This window comes from Oratosquilla oratoria, chromosome 23 (genome assembly GCF_046742065.1).
Source record: "Oratosquilla oratoria isolate Oo_2021 chromosome 23, ASM4674206v1, whole genome shotgun sequence".
Lineage (NCBI taxonomy): Eukaryota > Metazoa > Arthropoda > Malacostraca > Stomatopoda > Squillidae > Oratosquilla > Oratosquilla oratoria.
This window is the reverse complement of record NC_134799.1, coordinates 39,202,419-39,227,751: the sequence shown is the minus strand read 5'-3', so window position 1 is coordinate 39,227,751 and position 25,333 is coordinate 39,202,419. Positions and strand designations below refer to the sequence as shown.

Here is a 25,333-nt window from a genome sequence, read left to right as displayed (position 1 = left end):
TAATTGGTTGCTTTTCCAGGGGATGAGTAAATATAAGCAGGCCATAGTCTTTCATTTTAATTGACGTTTCGACTACATGGAGTCATCTTCAGAAAGTTACAAATAAGTCCATGTAAACTGTGTTGGACTTATTTGTAACTTTCTTAAGATGACTCCATGTAGTCAAAATGTCAGTTAAAATTGAAGACTATGGCTGGCTTGTATTTGCCCATCCCCCCGGAAACGAGACCGATTATTAGAAAAACTGAAAACATTGGAAAGAAAATTAACAACTGTAAGAATGCTGTTGTTTCAACAAAGTATATATATATATATATATATATATATATATATATATATATATATATATATATGTATATTCTACTTTAAGGCATATTGAATTATATGCAACATCCAATTGAACTCTGATGAGTTTCCAATGAAGATTGTCAAGTCTTCTGAAGATCTCTCTAGCATGGAAAGGTAAAGAAAAAACTAAGTTGCCGATAGAAGCCATTTAATGGGTGGAACAGGATACAAGACATTTTACTAATCGCAGTTAGCATTTTCAATCATAACAATTACAGAAAAAGGATGATTTAAAAGTCAGAAAGTAAACACTGGGAAAGATCACAAAGAAGTTGACCGTTACTCTTGTCTAAAACTGGGAAAGGGCACATTTGGATACTGGAGAAGGATACGTGTGAGCACTAGGAAAGGATACATTTGGACAGTAGGAGAGGGAACTGTGACCACTGGGAAAGGATTACTGTAGGTGACCATTATGGTGGCCTGAGCGTCCATCACAGCCGAAGTGACTGCTCATGACGGGGCTGGTTTGTGTCGTAGCTGGGGCGTCTGGTTTGGCGGATTCTAAACGGTTTGAGGCTGGGAAGGATGGTGGGGGTTTCCTGCTGGGTATTCAATGTGGGCTGGCTGTATATGATATGGAGGGCCTCAAGGAGGGCGAGGCAGCACTTGTCACTTTCTCAGTCTAAAATTATGGTATTGTCCACTAAGATGGGTCTGGTGATTGGGTGGGATGTTATGGGTCTCCTGGAGGTGCCGCTTAGGGCCTCCATTGTTGAGGTGGTATGTCAACTGTCTGGAAATGCGAGTGGTGGTGAGTCCGAGGTAGGAATCTTGGGGCGTACAGTCCCCAAAAGACACTTGAACTGGTACACCAGACTCATACACTTGATGTCGGATGGGCATGGGAAGCTGTTATTTTTCATAATGAGGTCCTTAGTTCTCTTGTTCTTATAGTAAATGGATAGTTTTATGCAGTCCGTCTCGTTGGTGGGGGTCACATTGTCCTTGAAGATACAAAGAAGTGCCTTCTCATCCTCCTTATAAGCGCTCGACATGTAGGCCCTATAGAACAAGGTAAAGGTGTTGTCTTCTTCTATAGGAGCCTGTTGCCCTTTGTACCATTTGTTCAAGACGGTCCGCAGTACATGTTGGCAGTCGCTGTTTGAGTGGCCATTATTGACTAAAAGTTGTGTAGACTGGTCAATCTCTTTCTGGGTGGGGGTCCAACTGGAGCAATGGGTGAGGACTGTCCTGTAGAAGGACATAATAGTGGAGTCCTTATATCTTTGGGGGCACTCACTGTTTCCATTCAAGTACAAACCAGGATTAGTTTGCTTGGTGTATACTGTTGTGTGGGTGCTCCCATCGGTTTTCTGAGTGAGGAGCATATCAAGAAAGGGAAGGACTCCGTCCGTCGCCTCCTCTGTGGTAAGTCGAAGCCCTGACACTTCCTGAAGGAGGCAGCGAAGGTGTTCACATTACTCAGAGTCGGTGGTCCTAACAAAGATGTCATCTATGTACCGGCCATACAACAGGGGGCGGCCAGAACAATTGAAGACCTCTTTCTCCACCGAACCTATGAAGAAATTGGCGAAGAGAACACCCAAAGGGGAAGCCCATAGCCACGCCATTAATTTGTTGGTAAAGTTTCCCATGGGGGCAGCGGAAGGCGGCCTCTTGTGTACAAATCCTCAGAAGTTCACGGAGGTGAATCTCTTCTATTTTCAATAGAGGTACTGGAGAAGACCGGTATGCCTGATCACAGATGTAGTCGATGGTGCGCTGAACAGGAATGTTTGTGAAGAAGGACTCCACATCAAGGGACCCCATCACTCCTGCGGGGACGCTGTTCACACAATCCAGAAACTCACAATAAGACTAAAAACAATACTCTGTAGGGACAAAAGGTGTGAGGATGGCATTCAAAGTTTTAGCCAGGATACAACAAATACATAAGGACATGGAAGGAAACTCAAAAAAGACAGTTATAGAAGAGACCAGAAAAAGAACAGCTTTCCCACACAGTGGTGGATGTATGGGACAAATTGGACAAAATGATAGTATGTGCAAAAACCATACATGATTTTAAGAGCAATTTAGATAATGGGAGATACAAAGACGGTACACCAAGAGCATAGCTCCCCTTCCTGTAAGTTACAACTAGATAAAAAAAAACACACACACACGTCGGTTGAAGTGACAACAAAGTTTGGAACTCCAAGAAAACTTAGAGTTTCATCGATCTCAACAATGAGGGAGTACCTTTGTTGTATTAATGGGGAAGGGGAAAGCTCATGGTGTAGTGGGAAGGTGAAGAAAAAAGAGAGAGGGATTACTGAGGAAAATGGAAGGAAATGAGGAAGGGGATGAACGGGCCCCGGATGTTAGAAGAGGTATACACAAGAGGGGTGCAGAACACACAGATGAGGAACAACAAGGAAGCAGAAGTGTGAAAAACAGAAATATAGATAATAGTAGATCAATAGAAAAGAGAAGATAACTGCTTTTATGGATTTAAGGAGGGAGGAGGTGACAACCTCCCCCGACTAGTAAATCTGGAGGAGAAACTAAAAAAAATGAACGAAACATGGGAGGTTATGTTTAACCAATTAACACTAATTACCCAAAGAGTTGATAAACTAGAAGAACTAAAGAAGGAGAATCAAAACCTAACTAAAGAAATAGAAGAATTAAAAAGACAGTTAAGAGAAGTAAAGGATGAGAATGAGGGATTAAAGAGGAATAATAAAGAGAATAATGAGTCCATAGCAAAAGAGGTAAGTGGTTAGAAAAAAGTACAAGAGAACAATAAAATTTAATTTAGAGATATAGTAGAACAGTAGATGAAATAACAAACTAAGGACACAGTTATTAAAGTGATGAGGGAGAAGAAAAATATAGTAAGAGACTTAGCGGATAAAAAGAAATATATAATTATATTAGGGATGGAAGAGAAGTATAATCCAAATAGGAATACAAGAATAAAGGAGGAAAAGGAAAAAGTATATAAGATATTAGAAGTAGTTCAAGAAGATGAACCGGAAACGGAAACAAATAGAAGAAATATATAGACTAGGGAAGCACAATACAGATAAGACCAGACCAATTGAGGTTAAATTCAGGTCACAAATGATAGCAGAGAATATCTTAGCAAAAATAGGGAAACTAGCAAAAGGTGATCAGTATAAAAAGGTATGGATAAAAAGAGAAATGAATAAAGAGGAAAGAGAGGATAAGAAAACAAAAAGATTAGAAGCTAAGGAAAAAATTAAAAAAGAACAGTCAGAAAAAGATAAATTCTATTGGAGAGTAGTGAATATGAAAGTGAGGAAATGGTACATAGCAGAGAAAAACAGAAGGGAAACAGAAAACATGATGGAAGTAGCAGAAAATCAAAAGTGTCTTACACAAATATAGATGGCTTAATAACAGGCTTGAACGAACTGAATGATTACCTGAAGGAAAAAGAACCGGACATAATGGGTATTGTAGAGATAAAATTGAAAGGTCCACTGCCACCCAACAGTGTAAGACATGGTGCATATAATTATTGGATTAGAAACAGAGAGGTAAAACAAGGGGGTGGAGTTATGTTCCTGACTAAAAAGGATATATATGTGAGGAATGTCTCATATGAAAAGAATAGAGTAGAGATGATTATGATGGAAGTGGAGGACAAGGATGGGAAGAGCAGGAAGTTTGTAGTAAATTATGTGCCTCCTAAAACGGCTTTGTGGGAAGAGAAAGAACACAAAAATATGTTAGAAGACACAAGGATAACACTAAATAAGATAATGGAAGATGGAGGAAGAATAGTTATAATGGGTGACTAATTGTAAAGAAATCTGCTGGGAAGAGATGACAGTGAAGGGTGGAGACGACTTATGGGGAAATGTACTACTTGATATGATTATAGAACATACAGTGATGTAATGGATACAAGAGAATACTAGGTATAGAAATGAGGAAGAACCATCGAGACTGGACCTAATAATCACATCAGAACCCGAAATAGTGGACAAGATTGAATATAAGACACCACTAAGTAAAAGTGATCACATATTGGTTGAACTGGAACTAAATGAGGAAAAATACATGAAAAAACGAACAATATAGAAAGGGAAGATTGATGTATGAAAAAACAAATTTTGATAAAATAAGAGAATTCTTTCAAAAATGGACTGGGAAAGAATACACAAGGAGGAAACAACAGTAGAAGAGAAATGGAATATTTTGACAAAAATTTATAAAGAATGATTGGAAAAGTATGTTCCAAGACAAAAGCAAGAAAAAGAATATGTAAAGTCTTGGTACAACAAAAGATGTAGGGAGTTAAAAGACAAAAGGGATAAAGCTTGGCTAAAATAGAAAAGAAAAGAAAAAGAATATGTAAAGTCTTGGTACAACAAAAGATATAGGGAGTTAAAAGACAAAAGGGATAAAGCTTGGATAAAATAGAAAAAAGACAAAAGACCTGAAAATTTTAAAATACATACTAGTTATAGAAATGAATATGTACAAGTGTGCAGAGAAGAAAAGAGAAAATACAAAAAAGATGTCATAGAAAAATGTAAAGATCAACCAAAACTATTTTACAAATTTGTAAACAACAAACTGAAAAACAAACAAGAATTAGAGAAACTACGACAAGAAGGAGTTGAATACACAGAGGAAATAGAAATGGCAGAAATTATGAACAAGCATTTTAAATCGGTGTTTATGAGGGAGAACATACAACCTAGAGATATCGAGTGGGAGGAGAAAGCCACCCCCTATGAAAGAGATAGAAGTATCAAGTAATGAAATAATGAATCACTTGAGTAATCTCAATGTCAGAAAATCACATGGACCAGATGAAATGGCAGACTGGATTTTGAGAGAATGCTGGAATGAATTAACAGAAATAATACATAGTCTTATCAACAGTTCATTGAAAGAAGGAAAAGTTCCAGAAGATTGGAAAAGAGCAAATATAGTACCAATATATAAAGGGGGAAACAAGGAAGACCCTACTAGCTATAGACTGGTCTCTCTTACAAGTACAATAGCTAAAATTTGTGAAATGATCAAAAATAGATGGGTAAGGCATTTGGAAAAAAAACAACATACCAAATCCAAGGCAGTTTGGATTTAGACAAGGACGATCTTGCATCACAAACCTAATGTGTTTCTATTCAAGGATAATAGATGTAATACAAGAAATAGATGGATGGGCTGGTTGTGCATTTCTAGACCTGAAAAAAGCTTTTGATAAGGTGCCACATAAGAAGGATTACAAAGGCGGAGCATGCCGACAGGAGACCTTTTGATCCATATCTAGGTCGGATGCGAAAAAAAAATCATATTGATAATAAAACAATAAATAAAAACTATAGTAATGTAAATAACAAATAAAATACATAAATAAATGCATAGGTATAGTTAAATAATAAACAAACAGGTAAATAGTAAATAATAATAAATTGACATATAACTAATAGTAAATGAAAATGAGACAGACAAATGATAACGAAACAAAAACAAATAATATAAGATAAATTATAATCATTACAGCATCTTACTTAGGTATTTATATAAATGATTCTTAAAGCTTCGAACTGAACTACATTGCACTACCTGTGCAGGAAGTTTATTCCATTCATTAACTACACAGTTGGCAAAGTTGTTTCTACCTACTTCCAAATTGAATCTATTTCCGGACAGTTTGAGACCATTGTTTCTTGTCTGATTCTCATTTAATGTGAAAATTTTGTCACTTTTGATGTTGTCAATTCCCTTTAAAATCTTAAAAACCTGTATCAAGTCACCTCTGAGTCTACGCTTTTTTAGGGAAAACAGATTCATATGTTTTAGTCGATTTTCGTATGATTTATTTTTGATATTTGGAATCAGTTTTGTGGCTTGCCGTTGTACTTTTTCCAATCTATCAATGTCTTTAATGAGATTCGGTGACCATACGGAAACAGCATATTCCAAATGTGGACGAACTAAAGATTTATATAGCTTGTTAATGAGTGATGGACTTTTGAAATCAAAAGATCGCGCAATTAGTCCCAGAATCTTATTTGCTCTCTCAGAGGCTAAAATACACTGCTTGGATGATTTGAGGTCATTGCTGATAATTACGCCGAGATCTTTTTCACTATCCACTTTTGTTAACGAATTTCCAAATAACTTGTAATCGTACTTACTGTTATTTTTACCTATGTGCATTACCTTGCATTTACTTGTGTTAAATTTCATTAGCCACTTTTCAGAAGTTGCTAAAGAAATTAGAAACTGCAGGAGGAATACAGGGGCAAACTGCTGAAGTGGATAGAATACTTTTGCATGAAAGAAAAATGAGTGGTGATAAGAGACAAACACTCTAATTGGGATGAAATGATAAGTGGAGTTCCACAAGGAACAGTTCTGGCCCCAATAATGTTTGCTATATATATTAAAGATATGGATAAAGGGATTGAAAGTTATATGAGCTTCTTTGCGGATGATGCAAAATTGTTGAAAAAAGTGAACACTGAAGAAGATTGTGAGTCACTACAGAGTGATCTCAATAAAGTATGGGAATGGAGTAGGAAGTGGGAGATGGAATTCAATATTAAGAAGAGTAGTATAATGGAATTTGGAAGCAAAAAAAATAGTGGGATCATATAAATTGGGAGAAGAAATTAAAAAAGTAGAAAATGAGAAGGACCTGGGAGTCATTATTATGAATAATATGTCCCCTGAGAAACATAAACAAATTTTTGGGAGAAACTTATAATTCAATAAGAACAATCAAAATGGCATTTACATACCTGGACGAAGAAATGGTGAAGAATATATTAGTCATTTTGATAAGACCAAGATAACAAAACTTGAAAGGATACAAAGAGCAATTACAAAATTGGCATGCACCAACGCTCTCAGAACTATCATATGAAGAGAGACTAGCAAAACTTGAGCTACAGACATTAGAGCAAAGAAGAAAACAAGGAGACTTGATAACTATTTATAGAATCATGAAAGGCATAGAAACTATTGATAGAGAGGATCTAATGAAATGGGATAGTAGAAATATAAGAGGACATGGAAAGAAAATCAAGAAAGACAGTTATAGAAGAGACCTAAAAAAGAACAGCTCTCCCCACAGGGTAATAGACATTTGGAACAAGTTAGATGAGAAAGTGTTGTGTGCAAAAACAATACACGAATTTAAAAACTGTCTAGATAAAACGAGATATGAAGACAGGACACCACAAGCATAGCTCCCATTCCTGTAAAATACAACTAGCTAAATACACATCATCAGATTGACAGCGAAGATTGGAACTCTGGGGAAAAAACGAAATTTTTGTGGATTTCAGTGATGAGGGAGTACCTGTGTTGTATAATTAGGGAAGGGGAAAGCTCATTGGTCTGGCCTTGTCTATATTGTATTTCCCCAGTCTATATATTTCTTTAATTTCTTTCTCTGTTGTTCATTATCTTAAACTTTTAATACCTTGTTTACTTTTTCTTTCTCCTCCTTTACTCCTGTAGTCCTATTTGGATTATGCTTTCTTTCCATTCCTAATATAATCATACATTTATTTTTATCTGCTAAGTCTCGTACCATATTCTCCTCTCTCATCACTTTAATAACTGTCCTTAGTTTGTTCTTTCATCTGTTTCACTATATCTCTAAATTCAATTTTGTTATTCTCTTGGACTTTTTTCCAACCACTTGCCTCTTTTGCTATGGACTCTTTATTTTCTTTATTATTTCTCTTTAATTCCTCATTCTCATCCTTTACTTCTCTTAACTGTCTTTTTAATTCTTCTATTTCTTTAGTTAGGTTTTGATTTTCCTTCTTTAGTTCTTCCAGTTCATCAACTCTTTGTGTAACTAGTGCTAGTTGGCTAAACCTAACCTCCCATGCTTCGTTCATTTTTGTTAGTTTCTCCTCTAGGCTTACTAGTCTGGGGAGGTTGTCCTCTCCCCTATTAAATCCATAAAGTAGTTATCTCCTCTTTCCATTGAGCTGCTCTTATCTATATTCCTACTCTTAATACTTTTGCTCACCTGTTCGACCTCAGCTGTGTCATCTGCACACCTTTTGTTTAAACCCCCTCTGACTTCCAAAGCCTGTTCCTCACCTTCCTCATTTTCTTCCATTTTCCTAAATAATGCCTCCCCTTCTTTTTCTTCACCTACCCACTACACCATGAGCTTTCCCCTTCTCTACTTATACAACACAGGTACTCCCCTGTCGCTGAAATCCACAAAAATTGCGTTTTTTTTCTGGAGTTCCAATCTTCGCCATCAATCTGACATGTGTGTATTTACCTAGTTGTATTTTACTGGAAGGGGAGCTATGCTCATGATGTCCCATCTTCATATCTCGTTTTATCTAGACTGTATGTTGTTTGCTGCACCAGAGAATGCGCAGGTACATACACAGTTATAAATTATGCATTATATTACATCATATTACAACCATTATATATGTTGTACAGTAAGTCCTCATTATACGGTACATATGCATTCCTGAAAACCTTACCACAAATCTAAAATACTGTATACCAAACCCATTATAACATGTAATAATAGGATATGGCAGACCTACCTTCTCCATGCTCTTTCCTCTTCAAAATATCTAGCGGATACCGTATCTGTGAAGTTTTCTTACCGTAAACAGAATTGAGGGTAGTAATTACCAAATACAATAACTGTGAGTTTACAGGATAAAGAATTACCGTATAAGGAGGACTCACTGTATATATTATTTCATATAGTTAAACATGCCTCAAAAGCCCTTATTTTTCTATCATTTCCTTCCTTTTAATACACCTACTCTTCCCTGCAGGTGGTTTGAACAAGGGACCAACCCCTTCACCCGTTTGGAGGACTGGTTATACAGCGGTGGGTATTGGGATAGGAATTATGATCAAACCATCGACATTTTTTGATGACCCTATGAAACAGAAGCAGTTTCAATTTAGGAATAATTCTTTTGAGAAGTGTTACTCATTTTGTTGGAATCAAGTGTGTCAAGAGAATGTGTGTTGTAGAAAAGTTGTAATGATAACTAAAATTATTCAGAATACAGAGATCTTGTTAGATAATGAGCTGCAGATGAATGTATACTATTGTGGCAGCAGTACCAATTTATAACTCAGGAGAGCAATGATTGACTATCATTGATTGATTCAAAATTTTCTTAATTTTACAGTTGTCATTAAAATTAAATATAACAGTTCTAAGGACTTAAATTGAAATTTTATATTACAATTTTTTTCTATTTTGTTATTGTAAAGGGATAAACATGATGACCTTTGGAAATGAAACATGATAGATATGGTAAAAAAGCAAGTTTTATTTCCTGTAAACACTTGATTGAATAGAAATTAATATTACAAAATGATCACAAAGAATTTTGAAGTTATTATATTAAATATTTGTTGTTATGGTAAGTTCGTTCATATATTTTTTAAAAACAATTTGAAATGCTAAAATGTTACTTATTGTTAGTGTCCTATAGCTGGAAAATGAAGATCATGATATCAGGACTTCAAGTAAATGTTTATGTGACAATAGTGAATTTGATGTATTGTTATCTGATGTGCTAAAGAAAGTTTCATCTGAGAATAGAAAGTTTCATCTGAGAATAGAAATCTTTATTGCATAATGTTTTCTTGTTCTTGTTTTTGTTGAAGAGTAATTCATGTATATAATTGGAAAGGGGTATATTTGGTATAATAATATTTGGTCTTCTAGATTAAAAGGTCATATATAGAAGTATGGAAATAAATTCAGAACCAGTCTTTTAATTCAGAATCACAAGAATGAAGGACTACAGATATGATCCTTTTATTTGATTCTTAAAATGTATTTTTGATGGGATTTCATGATAACAGTGATTAAGATATATGACAGTCTTTACACATGAGATATGGTTTGGTATGGTTTTGTTTAAACATTGATAGTCTTGTATATCCAAAAGATAATGCAATAGAAAGGTTTAATAGATTTATGGATTTCAAGGTTGCCTTCCATCTCCATTTTTCAAAATATCATTCCGAATTAGTAATTTAAGCCTTAACTTCACTCCAGAGTCACAGTTTGTTGTTTTATTTTGTTTTGAATCATAATTTCATTTATCATTAATAATTTTTCTTGAGTTTCACCAACCCTTGGCTCCATAGTAGCTGGCAACAATCCTCAGGCCTTTCCATAGATCTCTCCTGGAAGAAAATTTTGACTGCTTTCTCTGTTGTATAAATGTGGGGCTGTTTCTATGTCACTGGCTAGTAGAGTGAGAAGAGGGGAGTTGCTAGTCTTCAGTTCTCTATATGTGGAAAAAATTATGGGAAATTGGTAGACATTGATAGATACATAGAGTTCTTGAGCCTAGTCTGAAAACCAAGTGCCAGCCACTCACAGCTACACCCCTTGATGGAGAAGAGGGCATTAATGGGATTTGAAGACTAATGGCAGGAAGGGGATTCTCTCCAGTGTCTGTCCCACAGGACCACCACACTCAGGTGGCCATCATTGGTCCCTTTTTTATTTGATAGCTTTACAAATTTCTCCATAAAGTCCATTTCCAGTCCACATTTGAAAATTTTATTTCACGTCATTGTCCTCATTCTTGTCATCAAAATATATGGTAAATTTTTAGAAATGCACAGATATGCAATATAGGAATAAAAAATTAATAACAGAATAAGTTGCTAAAAGCTATACACAAATAAACATAGCCACTTTGATTGCTTGAGACTCCATATTTGTTTTGGTAGATTTGGAAGTTGAAGAAATTAAAGTATAATAAATTTGTATGAAAGTGGCAGTTGCCGACAAGTCTATCAAAATAAACACCATGTTAGGAAGCCTTTATTAGTATGATGCTTTATTTGTGACAGCCTTTTCAAGTACATGAAAAAGCTATAACTTGTGAAACATCGTACTAATAAAGGTTCCATCCGCACATGGTGTTTATTTTAATAATAAGTTCATCTATTCTAACCTACCTACCTAACCTGTATTTAATAATGTGGTACCTGTAATTGTAGAGGTCATCAGGGTCATCATCTTCGATCTCCAAATCTATCAAAACAAAGATGGCCTCTAAAGGAGTCAATGCAACTTCATTCATTTGTGCATAGCTTTTAGCAATGCTTTTTGTTATTTATTTCCACCAAGAAAAATATTGATTACATTGATGTATTATAATTTACAAAATTAATATTTAATTTTCTAAAGCTATATTAAGTAGGTGTGCACTTCTAAAAAAAATACCAAATATATGAAAATGAAGGCTCAAATCATATCTTCATGGAAGCATCAGAATATATTTCCATGTGATTCACCTTCATGTTCACATTTCTGTATACAGTTCATTTTTTTCCAAAGTAGTATAACTCCATATAAAGAAGCATATTCACTGAAAAAGTGTCTTCATGCCTCTAAGATACTCAGCATATCATGAGCTGCTTCAGAGAATGGCTTTTAGTGATAGCTTGTCTAATATGTGATAAATCACACCAGTTTCTTTTCTATGGCAGGGATAGGTTGTGCATTGCAGCCATGTGATGTATGTGTATTATTTGACTGCATACACATTGTGGAGGACCATGGTCATATTTTCTGCAAATGAGTACAGTACTAATATTTGGAATACTCTATGGCTTTTAATCATGAAAACAGTCTCATGAAATTCAAGATGATGTAACCCAAGTTTAGAGTATAAGTCTTTTAAATGTAATAATTTCTACACATGACCTCTCACATTGTGAATTTGTATTAGTCAATTTATATATGATTCACCACATATTGTGTGCTAGTTCAAGCTCCTTTAAACCGTTACAACCCAAATTACTTAGACAAAATCACTTATAACTTTAAAGAATCATAATATTAGTCTTCTAATATATCATACTTAACAATTCAAACAAATGTCATGTTGACCAAATTATGAAATATCTTAGCACCTGTGAAGAAATTGGTGCATAGATTATACAAATCCATATTTATTACTCCAAAACAAATGAAAACTCCAGTTTGGTCTCCTAAAGAGAGCTGAAATATGAGCCTTGTATTTACATGTACATTTCTTTGTTGGCATTAATATGTCATTGTATGATCTATTCCACCCCATTCCAATAATTTTAACAACTTTTTATTCCATAGCAATGCAAATAAAGCCAGGCCACATCAAACTGACACTCAAAGACAGGAAAAGACAATTCCTTTGTTTCATCCATAGAAAGATAGAATTTCCATTCCACCAGATTCTAAGTGTTTTCAATAATTATGCTCACTGTTCAGTATAATGAAATTCCTATTATGTTCATTAACAGTTCATATGTTTCTCCCATTATGCTGTTTATATGATTTTCTGGCAAAATTTAATATCCTATTAAGATTCCTGAATCCTTTTCCTCCTTTACTTTTGTGATTATTTCAACTATCATTTCATAACTCCATGACAGGTTTTGTTTTGGTTTCAACTAAAAGGACACTATTTCCTGTGTAATTTTCATTATTATTCAGAATTTCACCACAGGTGACAGCTAACTCACTTCATGCCTGTCTGTGTTTGTCAATCTTGTGTCCATTTCTCTCTGTAAATCATTCTTTCTATGGCTGCCTGGTAATGGTGATTATGTTTTGAAAAGAACATAAAATATGATCCAGTCCTTATATAATCATGCCTCGTTCAAATTTGTAGTGAGTAAATTTATTAAAGTTACATATATCTGGGCTGTAACTTTAGAGCTATTACTGACATGCTAAATATAAAGATTTTCTGTGGTGCAGCCACATGGATTCACCAATTTGCTCATATTCTCTCAATCTTTGCTTTGTGGGTCTATTAAATTTCAAAGTTATTTTATGATAAAAAAAATTCTTAGCAGTGAGCAACTTTTTATGAACAGGGACCGAGGTTATTTTCTCTGCACAGTCAAAGCACCTACAGCATTTCCTCAGTTGTTACTATACTTGCAGTGGGCCAAGTATGTAGTCCAGTGTTGCCCTCAATACCAAAGCTTCTCTTTAATGGCTCATCTGGACCAGTCCTGTTATATCTGATCAAGTGTACCAGCTTTCTCACTGCTATCTTCCATCTTTGCACCATCTTCTAGCCCAACTCATCATGTAGCATTTGGCAGCATAAACACCTACCAGTGTTCATTAGTTTGTGCTCTGTCGTCAACACCCAAGGTGCTTTGTACTGCTGGTAAACCAAAGGCTCTACTGTAACTATCAGATGCAATGTTTCAACAATTCTTGTACAGTAGCTGTACAATAATCTACACAGTGAATACAGCTACATAGTATCAGTGCTGCAGTGCTTGTGTAATGATTCAGAAAAAGATGTGCATTAATTTACTGGGTAGGAGTGATGCAGTAGTCATACAGTGTAAGTGTCGTAGTTATTTGGTGTGTGTCCGGTATCTGTGAGTGTTGATATTCTACAGTTGCACATCCACTTTTACTCATGTGTAATCATCATAAATGCAATAGTCCTTTCCAGCTTAGCAACACAAACATTTATCACACAATTTGCTTTTTGTACAACAGTGCCACTCATTAATGCACTTGACATACTATGACACACAAAAATACTGCCAGTAAAGAGTAATGATAGCCATTACTAAATTACCTCTAAGAACTTTGAAATACAAGGTTTTTAAATGACTAATCATCTCCCCTATATAAGAAAAGAACAAAATTTTACCTGAAATCTTGATATGTTGTTATTAGTTTTATGGATCAATATTATCCCAGTAGTTCACAAAAAGAATAATGTCATTATCTAGCTTCTAAAGTCAGTCCGTCAACTGTTATCTTAAAGTTCTGTGACTGTAAAACCTGTGGCCCCATGGAAATCAGCAATGATAACCAAGCCCTCCTTTAGATACCTCTAAGAAGAAATGTTTGACTGTTGTGTCAGTCAAGCTCAGTAAAAGGCAGTGAAAAGTATAATTGTATTTCATTGCCAATAACCAGCACTTTTACCCTTGAAGACAGTACTGTGCCAAAGATATGCTAAAGGAGAGAGTTAAGGAGAATAGTTGAAAGGAGGAATATTAAAAGATAAAAATGATCAAGATTCTTGTTTGAATGGAGATTAGCCTCCAGTTATACAAGAATACTGTTTGACTCCAGTCAATAGGGGGTCACTAAGTTCCAGAAATATTGAAGTATAAAACTTATGCAGCCAAAATCCCAAATGGGATGAATAGGTTAATTAAATGAGTATCAAAACATTCTGGCATATTTTGCAGGTTAAACATAACATTAATGGCCAATAGATTTTTTTTAATTATTGTAATATGTAAACAATACCTAAGTAATGATGAATTACTGAATGAAATTTGATACTCAAGAAGCCAAGGTCTCTTTCATCAAGGTAATGGATAGGTTTTAGTCTGTAACAAAGTAAAAGTTACCATTCTAAACAATCCAGATAACTATGATGTATTGACAGTGCCATATAAACTTATAATTTTCTGACTATTGAATCTGCTGAATTTTTACCAAATCTAAATTAACACAAAATAAGGATATCTAGATAATTTAAACTGTACAAATTAGGTGTAATAACATCACTATAGAATGAAGAGGTAGTTGGAAAGTGTACCAAGTCATTCTGTGTGAAGTGTCAGCTAAACCTCATTGAAATAAGATGAAAAAATAAGTTTCATTCATACTCATTGTACATATAAGGGGAAACTACTATACAAAATGTCAAGTCCTGTGCCCAAGATATTTAACTACTTATGGTGCACAATAAGAGGCTTAGTTCATGTAACCATGTTTATTTATGGAGGACACTAGCACAGAAATGGAGTTACAGGTTGTGCATTAATTGAAAAGTCTGATCAGAAATACCACCATAGTTGATGAAGATAAATTAGTAAGGATTACAGGCATGTGAAAAAGTACTGAACAAAATTTTCTCCCACAGCTCATTATTATGATATGGAGCACAATTGATGAGAAGAGACATCTCATAACACCACTTAACTACAGCAATATCCATATCTTGATCATTACAAATCCAAAGAGCCTTGACTTAGACAATAATACCTTTAAACTTGTGCTCAGAGAAAGACAGTTTATTAGACTTGTATACAACAGTACTTCTGGTCTGCAAAAGGCCAGCAACAGACACGGACTATGAGCACTTTCTTGCTTACATTATTGCCTCCTGTACACATTCATTCAATCACTGCAGATAATTATTGCACTTCATTGACAATATTACCACCTGGTAAACACATAGAGAAGAACAGTTACAAACATTTGATTTTGTATATATGTAATATTTCATAAATAAGGTGATGATATTTTTTCACACTTGGCATTTTTAACTAATTCTGTGTAATATTTGAATATCCTGTTCATCAGATACTCACTGTATAACATGATTATAGTACTGGGTTCTTTTTTTATTTGAATATCAGTGTATTTGGTATTTTGTAAAAACAATACTAGATTTTTTCATGTGCTTTTTCATGTGCTGAAAGCTCTCATCTTCATTGTGCTATTTCTCACATTCTGAGTAAATAGAAAACACATTAGTTAGTAAAGATCCCTAACATATTGAAAAAGGAGGAATCTCATTGATATTTTTCTTTATCTATTCACACTGAAAAGTTACTAATTGGTCTCAATTGCATATTCTCTTTATGTCAATTTACATGTAATTAAAGCAAATTTGTTTAAATGAACTAATTTGTGGTTGTTGCACATCATTGTTATTAGTCAGATACAAAGAATATGTGTATGATGAGGTATATTTAGTGAGAAATACAATAATGAAATATAAGAGATGACAGTAATTAACAAATTGCATCTCTATCTAGAGAATCTCTTCATTGTATAATATTGTTGTAGAAACAAATGAATAATTATATTGTTCTTCATTACATATATATGATTTCATATTTAGGGAAGGAATGAAGTAAAATATTATTCATTTATGTTGTAAACTCTCTTCTATTTTCTTTAAAAAAATATACTTATTTCATTCCCCATACAAGCTTTCATTACTTGTCATGGTACTTCGAGGGATTCTTCCTTTATTTCATTTATATCTTTGATTTGATGAATAACCTTCCATTAATACATCAGTTAGAATTAGGAGACTTTTTCATATAAATATGCATATTTGCATTTATAAACATGTATACATGCACAGAGAAAACTATTAGAATGGATTAAAGACTTTTTGAAGGAAAGATATATGAGGACAGTAATAAGAGAGCAGTAATAAGCAGAGTTCCACAAGGTTCAGTGATTACACCGGTAATGATTCTTGTCTATGTTAATGACATGATGGAACAACAAGTTTTGCCAACATGTTTGCAGATGATGCAAAAATCATGAGAGGAGTAAAACATGAGGAGGATGGTAGAATATTGCAAAAAGATTTAGATACTACTTTTCCATGGAGCCAAGAATGGGAAATGAAGTTTAATACCAAAAAATGCAAAGTACTGGAAACGGGCAATAGCGGCAAAAAGCCATCCTCAAATTATTCTTTGGGAAGCGAACACATTACAAAAGCAAAAGAGAAGATACTTGGGAGTGTTGATAAAAGACAACCACCTGACAGACATCAGCAGGGTGGTGGGAGAGACATGGACTAGGTATGATGAAAAATTAGAAAATAGGAGATGGGATCCAATGAGCATTGCTCGTTTCCTGTATACTACAATTAAGTAAACACACATACACATCACTGACCATTGGAAACACAGAGCAGGAACCTACAAGCATAGCTCTTATCCTGTATACTACAACTAGGTAAATATGTATACACACACAGTGCTGTGGACTAGGGGGATGGACCAGGTGCCTCATGTGCCTGGTTCAAGTCCTGAACCCTGGAAGAAAAAATACACACAATTGTGGTGTGGTCTCTGAACAATGTGAACAGAGCAGCAACCAAGTTCATTCCCAACTTTATAGATAAAATGTATTGAGACCTAACCATTGGACCTACCATCATTGAAAGAAACAAGAGAGAGAAGTTATTTGACAGTAGCATTCAAATCATTAAAAGAATTAGACCTTTTGTTTTGGGACAGGAGAGTCATGAGGTCATAGGAACAAATTGAAAAAAAGACCACATATCTAAATCATATCAATAAACAGTTTTCCATTCAGATGTTTGACCTGAAATAGCTTAGAAAATTATATAGCCTAAACTAAAATCATAAGTAAATTGAAAACTATGATAGAGTGCTCTGTTCCTATATATTACAATTAGTTGAATACAGAATTTGTAAACCATCTGTGGAATTAATGACAGGGCACAAGTTAGGACTCCAGAAAGCTAAATAAAAGAAATGAAAATAAATAAATAACAATCAGTTTCCCAAACAGAACCAGAGAAAGGTGGAACAAATTATGTATTGAAGAGATAAGATGAATACAGCAAGAAATAAATAATAATACAGTAGTTACCTCAAGTTTCACTGACTAGTAACCCTCAGTCCAATAGTAGCTAACAACAGTCCTCAGGTCCTCTCATAGATCTCTGGAAAGAAACTTTATACTGTTGTATGTGTTGTATTAATTTGGGACTTTTTTGATGCACCAATTTATAGAAGTAGGAGAATTTTTCATCATACCTAGCCTCAAATTGATTTACAGTTCCTGCTTAATCTAAATCCTTGATCTGCAATAATCATATATAGATTTGAATTTATGTATTGTTTGAGCTTGGGTTATATCACCTAAGTTCCAAGTACCATCAGACCTCTCTGTGTGTATGTATTTACATAACCAAAGTATACAGGAATATAACAATCATTGGGTCCTGTCTCCTACTCTCCAATAGCAATCCACACAGTTGCTAAAAATAGAAACAAACATTACTATGACGTCGCATATTACTGTGTGGGAAAATCTCTTGTGGATAAACAAATGTATGCCTCAGCAGATTATTAATTTTCTTGAGAAACATTTCCACATTTATCGGCTCTTTTGATGGGATCAGACTTAATTTGACTTTTCAAAATGGCACCCACTCAACACTGCTACTATGGATTATGCCATAGTGACTTGTTATATGGATAGATTGCATATGAAGGGTGGTACTTAAAAATGTCAGTGATGGGTTCAAGCATGTGGGAGAATTTTACCACAGAGAACATGAAAAGACAAACACTTTGTAGGTGAATCCGGTCCTATTAATACCCATGCCCAATCCTGCTAGACATAGCAGGTTAATCCACCAAGCACTGAAACTGTACAATGTTGTCCAATTCAAATGTAAATGTGCTTCATTCGTTGTCAACTACAGAGCCCCAGAGGCTTAATCCGAGTCCACACTGTGCCTCATGCAGATCTGCTTGTAGTGTTCAAAACTAAGTGTCCACATTTGAATGGGCATGAGAAAAGAATGCCAGTCTCACAGATGCAATTTTTCTCTATATAATTGGGTAGCTTCTATCATTCTGAGTATTTTGAACCCCATAAATAGGTACCGTAAAATAATAGTAATGTCAGTAGTGATTTTATTTATTTTTTCAGGGGGCTGAGCTGTAGAATAGCATAACCATACCTAATCTATAAACTTGTAAAAGTGTTTGCCAATGCTGGAAGTAGGGAAAGCAGGAAAATCTGTTGTCTGTAGGTCCCTAAAATTATTTGTACTGGCCTATTTTTATCAAGGAAAAATTGGTAGTTATAAAGTTGTTTGCCTGTTTCACAGATACATTTTTTTATCTATATCATTGGATAACTCCTATAAATATGAGTATTTTGAATCCCACAAGTACTGCAAATTAATGGTAACGTCAGATGCAATTGAAATTTTTTTTTTAGTGCATTTATGTGGATGTGCTGTGTCTTGTGGCACTGCTTCTGACCTAGGGCAGTGGACAAGATGCAGGGATGACCCATCATCCAGGGGGTGCCAAGATAAGAGGGAGGGAAGAGGGTACAGGGGAGTGGAATATGTAGAGGATGGAATGGATGGGAGTGGTTTCTATGCCTTTGTTTTTTGGCTACCTCCCGTGTAAGGGGGGAAAAGCCTTTGGTATATGTATGTATTTTTGATGGTGCACAGACAGAATCCCAGTAAACAAAATATCGATGGATAGAACGCCAGTGGACAAAAAACAGCCTCTTAGAAGTGGACAAAAACCCAGTCTCATATATAATAAATTTTATTGTTCACAATCAACAATATACAAACAATATACAAGAGTGTTACATTCTATTTTATGTTACACTTTATCACAGACATGTACACCTTTTTTTTAATCTAATGCAAGCACCAACACACTGCAGGGATTCCTCCACTCTCTTAGATTCTGACTGATGGTCTGCACAGAAGTTAACAAGACACTCTTCAAAAGTCTTCTATGCTCGGCAGCATCTCTTATGAGGTCGTTCTCCAATCTGGTCTTGTAGCAAAGTTGGTAGCAAGTGCATCATCCTGTCGGAAAGTTTCAATGATAGTCCAAATGCTTGGGTGTTTAGGAACAATGAGTGCACGGAAGGAGTTATTCCAGCCCTCACAGATGTTGTTGGTTCTTCGGTCTCCTCAGTTGATGGTGGACTCAAAGACATTCCACACTGGTGTGCGTGTGTGTGTGGGGGGGGGGAGGACGGCAACATAGACGGATAGGTGGCAATGGGTCATTTGGATTTGCAGCTGGTTGCTGAACACGCCTGGAACATTCCTGAGACATAGGTTGAATCAAAGTATGTGACAAGGTCCTCCAGTCCTTCAGGTGTGTTCTTGGGGTAACCCATACCAGCAGCAACATCATCATCTAGGGGCAGTAAAGCAAGTCCACCAGCATACCACAGAACTTCTTGATGGCCTCATCAGATCTTGGATCTTGCGTAATATACTTTGTGTTAGACCATAGAAGCAACCTTGAACTGGCATGTGTTCCCCAAACACATTGCTTACAGCCTTGATTGTTGCTTGCTCACATTGGGTGATCACAGCTTGAAGCATCTCTTCATAGATGGACTCGGTTTTCCCTGGAAGAAGTGCATACGTATAGGATACTGCAGAGTTTCTGAGTGGGACCTGAATGACATAAACTTGTCTAAAGATGTTTGGTGCCATGGCACAGTTACCATCTATCTGCCACTGCCTGCTTCTTGAAACCAAACAAAGTTCTGCTTCAGAGGTGAAGATGATGATCTGGTTGTTACCACTGTTGCTGCCGCTGTCATGAATCAGAAACTGTTTCGGATTGTCACCACCTGTGGTAGCCCACTCTCTATCAGTCTGAAGTGCTGCAAGTGGCTCTGAGTCTTTGGGCTCCTTGAACTCCACTCATAAAAAATTTCCATCTAGAATTTTTGCCATTTAGAACAACTCTCTGTTTTTGATTGTTCAACCAATTACTAGTCATGGGGAACGGTATCAAAAGCACAACCATGATCAAGACCAAATATGTGTTGCAGTAGCCAAACTATATAACCAAATTAAGGAAGACCAACCAGATCCTTGCAGATGCCATGATAGGAGTCACTGATGAAGTCCATGTAAGGGATTGGGATTTTGTCCACTGGGATTTTGTCATGGGTTAATTTTTGACGGGGGCTGCATGGAAAATCACAACTGTACTTAATTTAACCCTTATTTTTAATGTCAAGGTTCAGAGTAAATCTTTCCTCATATCATCAAGGCTCGCCCTTATGTCCCTTGCTCTTGATGCTCCATAAGCAGCGACGGTTCTTCAATAACTGTAAAATATTGGGTGTGGCTTCTTGTCTAATCAGTGAGGCTAACAGAGGTGACCATGGCAAAGAGCGTACCTTTCCACCTTGTTTCGGATTTGTTTTCACTTTTTAGTCTTCGACACTCCAACTAATGCTTCAATTGAATGTTGGAATAACTGCCAATACATTGAATGTCTATCTTGGCCCTAGGGACATCGTCCTCTAACAATAAAATCTTTCGAAAAAGGCCGCATGTTGACATTGTTTACTCTTTAATGCATTGAGGTTGCAACTGCAGTTAGAGTGTGGTGATTGTGATATCAGAATTGTGGTTTCCTATTAACATACCTATTCTCAAATGTGTGTATGTATTTACCAAACTGTAATACTGTTTACTGGATTACAAATACCAATCAATCCATTGTCCCAGGTCTCTCTTGCTGAAGACCCATGGCTCCCAGGTAACCAGCAATAGACACCAGACTGGCCCCATATCTTCTGTTTAAGAAATGCCACTATCATATTTATTAGCAGGTCATGTCTCTCCCTCATTGTTTATATGTTTTCCCTGCAAATGATCATCAACAATTAAGACTCCCAGATCCTTTTCCCCTTTTGCTTTTGTGTACAGTATATGTGCCTAATTGTGTTCAGGGATCCTGTATTTTTCTCTGTGTATGTGTATGTGTTTATGCAGATATGCACTTTTGTTCTTTGGTGAACACACCTTCACATGCAAACTGAAATTATTTCTTTAATATAAAAACAGTCACATGGTTTTGTAATTTATTTTTTAAGGTTGATCTGTATTAAAGAAACGGGTCATGAATCCCATCTGTTCAGAATATGAAATAAATCTGGGTGTTATTGTAGATATTAGATAATCATATGACTTTGATGCAAGAAAATTGTCATGGAAACCATTGCACTCGAATAGAATAATGTTGATGTCTTGCTGAGTTTTTGTTATTCATGTTATGTAGAGGTTTAGTAGCTGGTGTTAGATTAATATATTTTAGTGCATCTACAGTTGGCGATGTCTATAGGTGAGATTTTTGGGGAATATATATATAGTTTGTCTCTATTATTATATAAACATTGTTGGAAGTATTAATATTTCATACAACATAGCATTGGGTAGTGAATTTTATTCGGACTATTTACGTCCCATTTTATTTACATTTTTGTCAATATTTTTGTGTACTATTTTATATTTTTGTTTTCTTTTCTAAGTATAATGTTACTAAGACATTGTTTTAGACACTGATCACCAGTTACATATTAAAAAAAAGGCATATATTTTTATTTCACGTAAGCCCTGTACGGTGATAATAATTCTCGCTAATGCTTATGATAACAACACATGCTGTGTGTATATAAATATACAGTAGTTAGGAATGGAGAGTTTATGGACTGTTGTATTTTGTCAATATGTAAAGACGCAATAGCTCAATATCCTTGTAGAGAATTATACAAATAAATTGAGAAAGAAAAAAGTGCAATTCATTTGCCTTGTGTTATCTCATAGGTCACTTGCCAATTATCACATTAAGAGGTGTTTTAAATTCTTACTATTTCTTTGCATCTTTCATGTTTTCATCTTATCACACTATTTTGAAACGGTGGTAGTGTAGACATGTTAACTCTTCCTACTATACCCCTGGTTACCACTATATAGTCCATTAATGCTCTACCACCCTTCCATCCACCACCCTCTCCCATGTGTACTTCAAGGATTGAAAAAATTTGGTAAAGTAATTTGGAAAAGGCATGCTGATCAATTAATGCCAAGATTTACACCTTATTTAGAAGTGTATTTTACTTAAAAATTGTCAAATATGTCAAGTCTCAGGGTTCTAGTACAGGTAAACGTCGACTTACGATGGCCGCGACTTACGATTGTTCGACTTTACGATGACGACGACGACGACGACGATATGATAATTTAACCCCTTCCATACGGTGCCGCACACGTAGGCGTCATAAGGAGCAAGTGGATTCGTGACGGTGCCATATCGGCGTCTTGATTATATTTATTGTAGTCGCCCCTGTGTTTTTACATTCTCTCAAATGTGCCCTAAATCCCATTCTCTGTGGTTTTCAAAATTCGCGGGTGAAAGAGAGAACGATCGATATAAGCGGTGACTATATTTTATGATGCGAGTATTATTACGTCACGTCGTACGGCTGGCATTGGCTGCTGCCCGCGAGATTTAAGTTCCGTACTGAAAATACATATTATAGTGTTTGAATATGGTAAAAAGGATAAAAATAATTAAATAAACTACTGTACATGTTTAATAGGCTATATTCAGTATCTCTGGTGGTTAATATACAGGTAGGCTAGGTACAGTGACCACGGAACAGAGTGGGGATCGACTTACGATGAGATCGTCTTACGATGGCTCTATCGAAACCTAATGCCATCGTAAGTCGACGTTTACCTGTATTCCTGATGAAAATTCTGTAACTGATTCAGAAGTTGGAATAAACCATAAGTCTGGTAGTCACTTGGATAATTAAGAGGTTTGTGCTGAAATTCCACCCTCTGAAGATTTAAATTCTGTTGACACCTCTGCCAGAACCAGTAAAATTGAGATCTTGCAGAATGGTAAAACCAGCTGATACATACATATACCAAAGACTTTCTTCTCCCTTACATGGGAGGTACCCAAAAGACAAGGCATAGAAACCACTCCCATCCATTCCATCCACTACATACTCCACACCCCGCTGATAGATTGAATTTATCACTTTCCTTCTAGGAGGAAGGGATGTGATATGTTGGTAGTTAATTAGATAATGTCATGTGTTCTCTTGTTTATAATGTGTAGTATTCAGGAGTCTTTGTTAGGATTAGATTTTGTACTGTGAAGGCTTTGTATTGTTTTGATCATGTCATCAATTGGTTGTTGTGACTGCTTTTTATTTCCAGTGAAACCACAGTAGGGTTCTACTCTAATTAAACTTTAAGCTGATTACCCATCACCTTTCATTACATTTACTTTGACAACTTAGTCCAAATATAACATATAGCCCTAACATACTCGATTATAGTGTTTGAATAACACTGAAATGAAGCATTGGTGTTCATTCAGATTATATAAATGTCTATAGCTTCAGGTGCTGTAAAACAATCATGTATATATGACAAACCTTTCATAACATAGCATTTTCCATTGATGTGTATGTGTTGTATATAAACATCAGTTATCAATTATGTTATGCTTCAATTTTGTTAAAAATTGTATATCCAGACAATGATGCTACCATTATCTCCTAAGATTATGAGGGCTTTATTCAACAATAGCTACGTAAGAAATGTTAATCACAGTATCAAATCACACTAGAAATAAAGTTTGCCTTTAAAATTTAGCCACAATTAATATTCAATAAAATTATGCCAAAGGTACAATTTGGCTGCTTCTAGTCTAGCAAAAGTAGACCAAGATTTTTTTGGCTGAGAAAAGTTATATGTTAGCATCAATACCCAATGGGAACATACACTAATGGGGGGGCACATTATGTCAGTCACATACCACTGTTAATTCCCAGTCATCCCAAGCAAGCCCTCAGGCATAACAGCTCTCAACAAAATTAATTGACCTATCCTCACCATGAGTTCAGTGGATGTTCCTTTCATCTCCACCAAGGGTTGTCTTTTATGAGTGGGGTCATTATTAGGGAAGCATCTCACATGCCCATATATCCAGATAATGTTCAAGAATTATGTTGGTAAGGCTTTGACCGGCTCACAGAACAGTCATTGGTTTGATTCAGAGTCATGACAGTGACATCTTATGACTGAAGGAACCTGATACTGAAGACATCAAGATGCCTCTTCAGATCATTATTCAATGTCCATGTTTTACAGCCATATAGCAAGACAAATACTCAAGCAACTTTTAAGATTTGTATTTTGGGTCTGCATAAATATCAATTATGCCATATACACTGGTTGAGCGAGTTCATAACACCATGGATTATGTCAATCCTTCAAACTTCCTGACATGGCCCTTTTTCTAAGACCTCAATGTCCTTGCCAAATATATGGACATACCAAACTATGTCATCCAGTAAGCACCCAAATGCCTAGACTTAGGTCTTGATCCAGGAGACCTGGAGACCCAGTAGCCTTGCCTCACTGTGTAGTGATTTCAGAGCTGCAACCAGGACCTAGCAACTCTGCAAGAAGTATTGCATTACTGGCAAATACAAGGCCAGTGTCCTTAGTGTTGCCAAGGAATACTCTATAGTGACAATGATAAATAACTCTGCACCCGGACAGGTGTTGTACCTCACTCCTGAATTAATGCTTCACAGCACTCTGTCCCAGAGTATTGGTCAAACATCAGATCAGTAAGTCTTGTA

The 25,333-nt window shown here is 35.7% G+C and overlaps 2 protein-coding genes across 6 annotated transcripts in view; one reads left to right on the top strand and one right to left on the bottom strand.

Annotated features, from left to right (window-relative positions):
- Positions 1-9,257, top strand: part of LOC143038084 (oxysterol-binding protein-related protein 1-like) — a 511,761-nt gene extending 502,504 nt beyond the window's left edge. For all 4 annotated transcript variants that reach the window (XM_076207017.1, XM_076207015.1, XM_076207016.1 and 1 more), the window contains one exon: positions 9,120-9,257. In XM_076207017.1, coding sequence (XP_076063132.1) covers positions 9,120-9,222 — 103 coding nt within the window. In that variant the 3' untranslated portion in view covers positions 9,223-9,257. The remainder of the gene's footprint in view (positions 1-9,119) is intronic.
- Positions 9,258-17,736: 8,479 nt separating this feature from the next.
- LOC143038086 (CBY1-interacting BAR domain-containing protein 1-B-like) overlaps positions 17,737-25,333 on the bottom strand; it is a 77,051-nt gene continuing 69,454 nt past the window's right edge. For both annotated transcript variants that reach the window (XM_076207020.1, XM_076207019.1), the window contains one exon: positions 17,737-17,807. In XM_076207020.1, coding sequence (XP_076063135.1) covers position 17,807 — 1 coding nt within the window. In that variant the 3' untranslated portion in view covers positions 17,737-17,806. The remainder of the gene's footprint in view (positions 17,808-25,333) is intronic.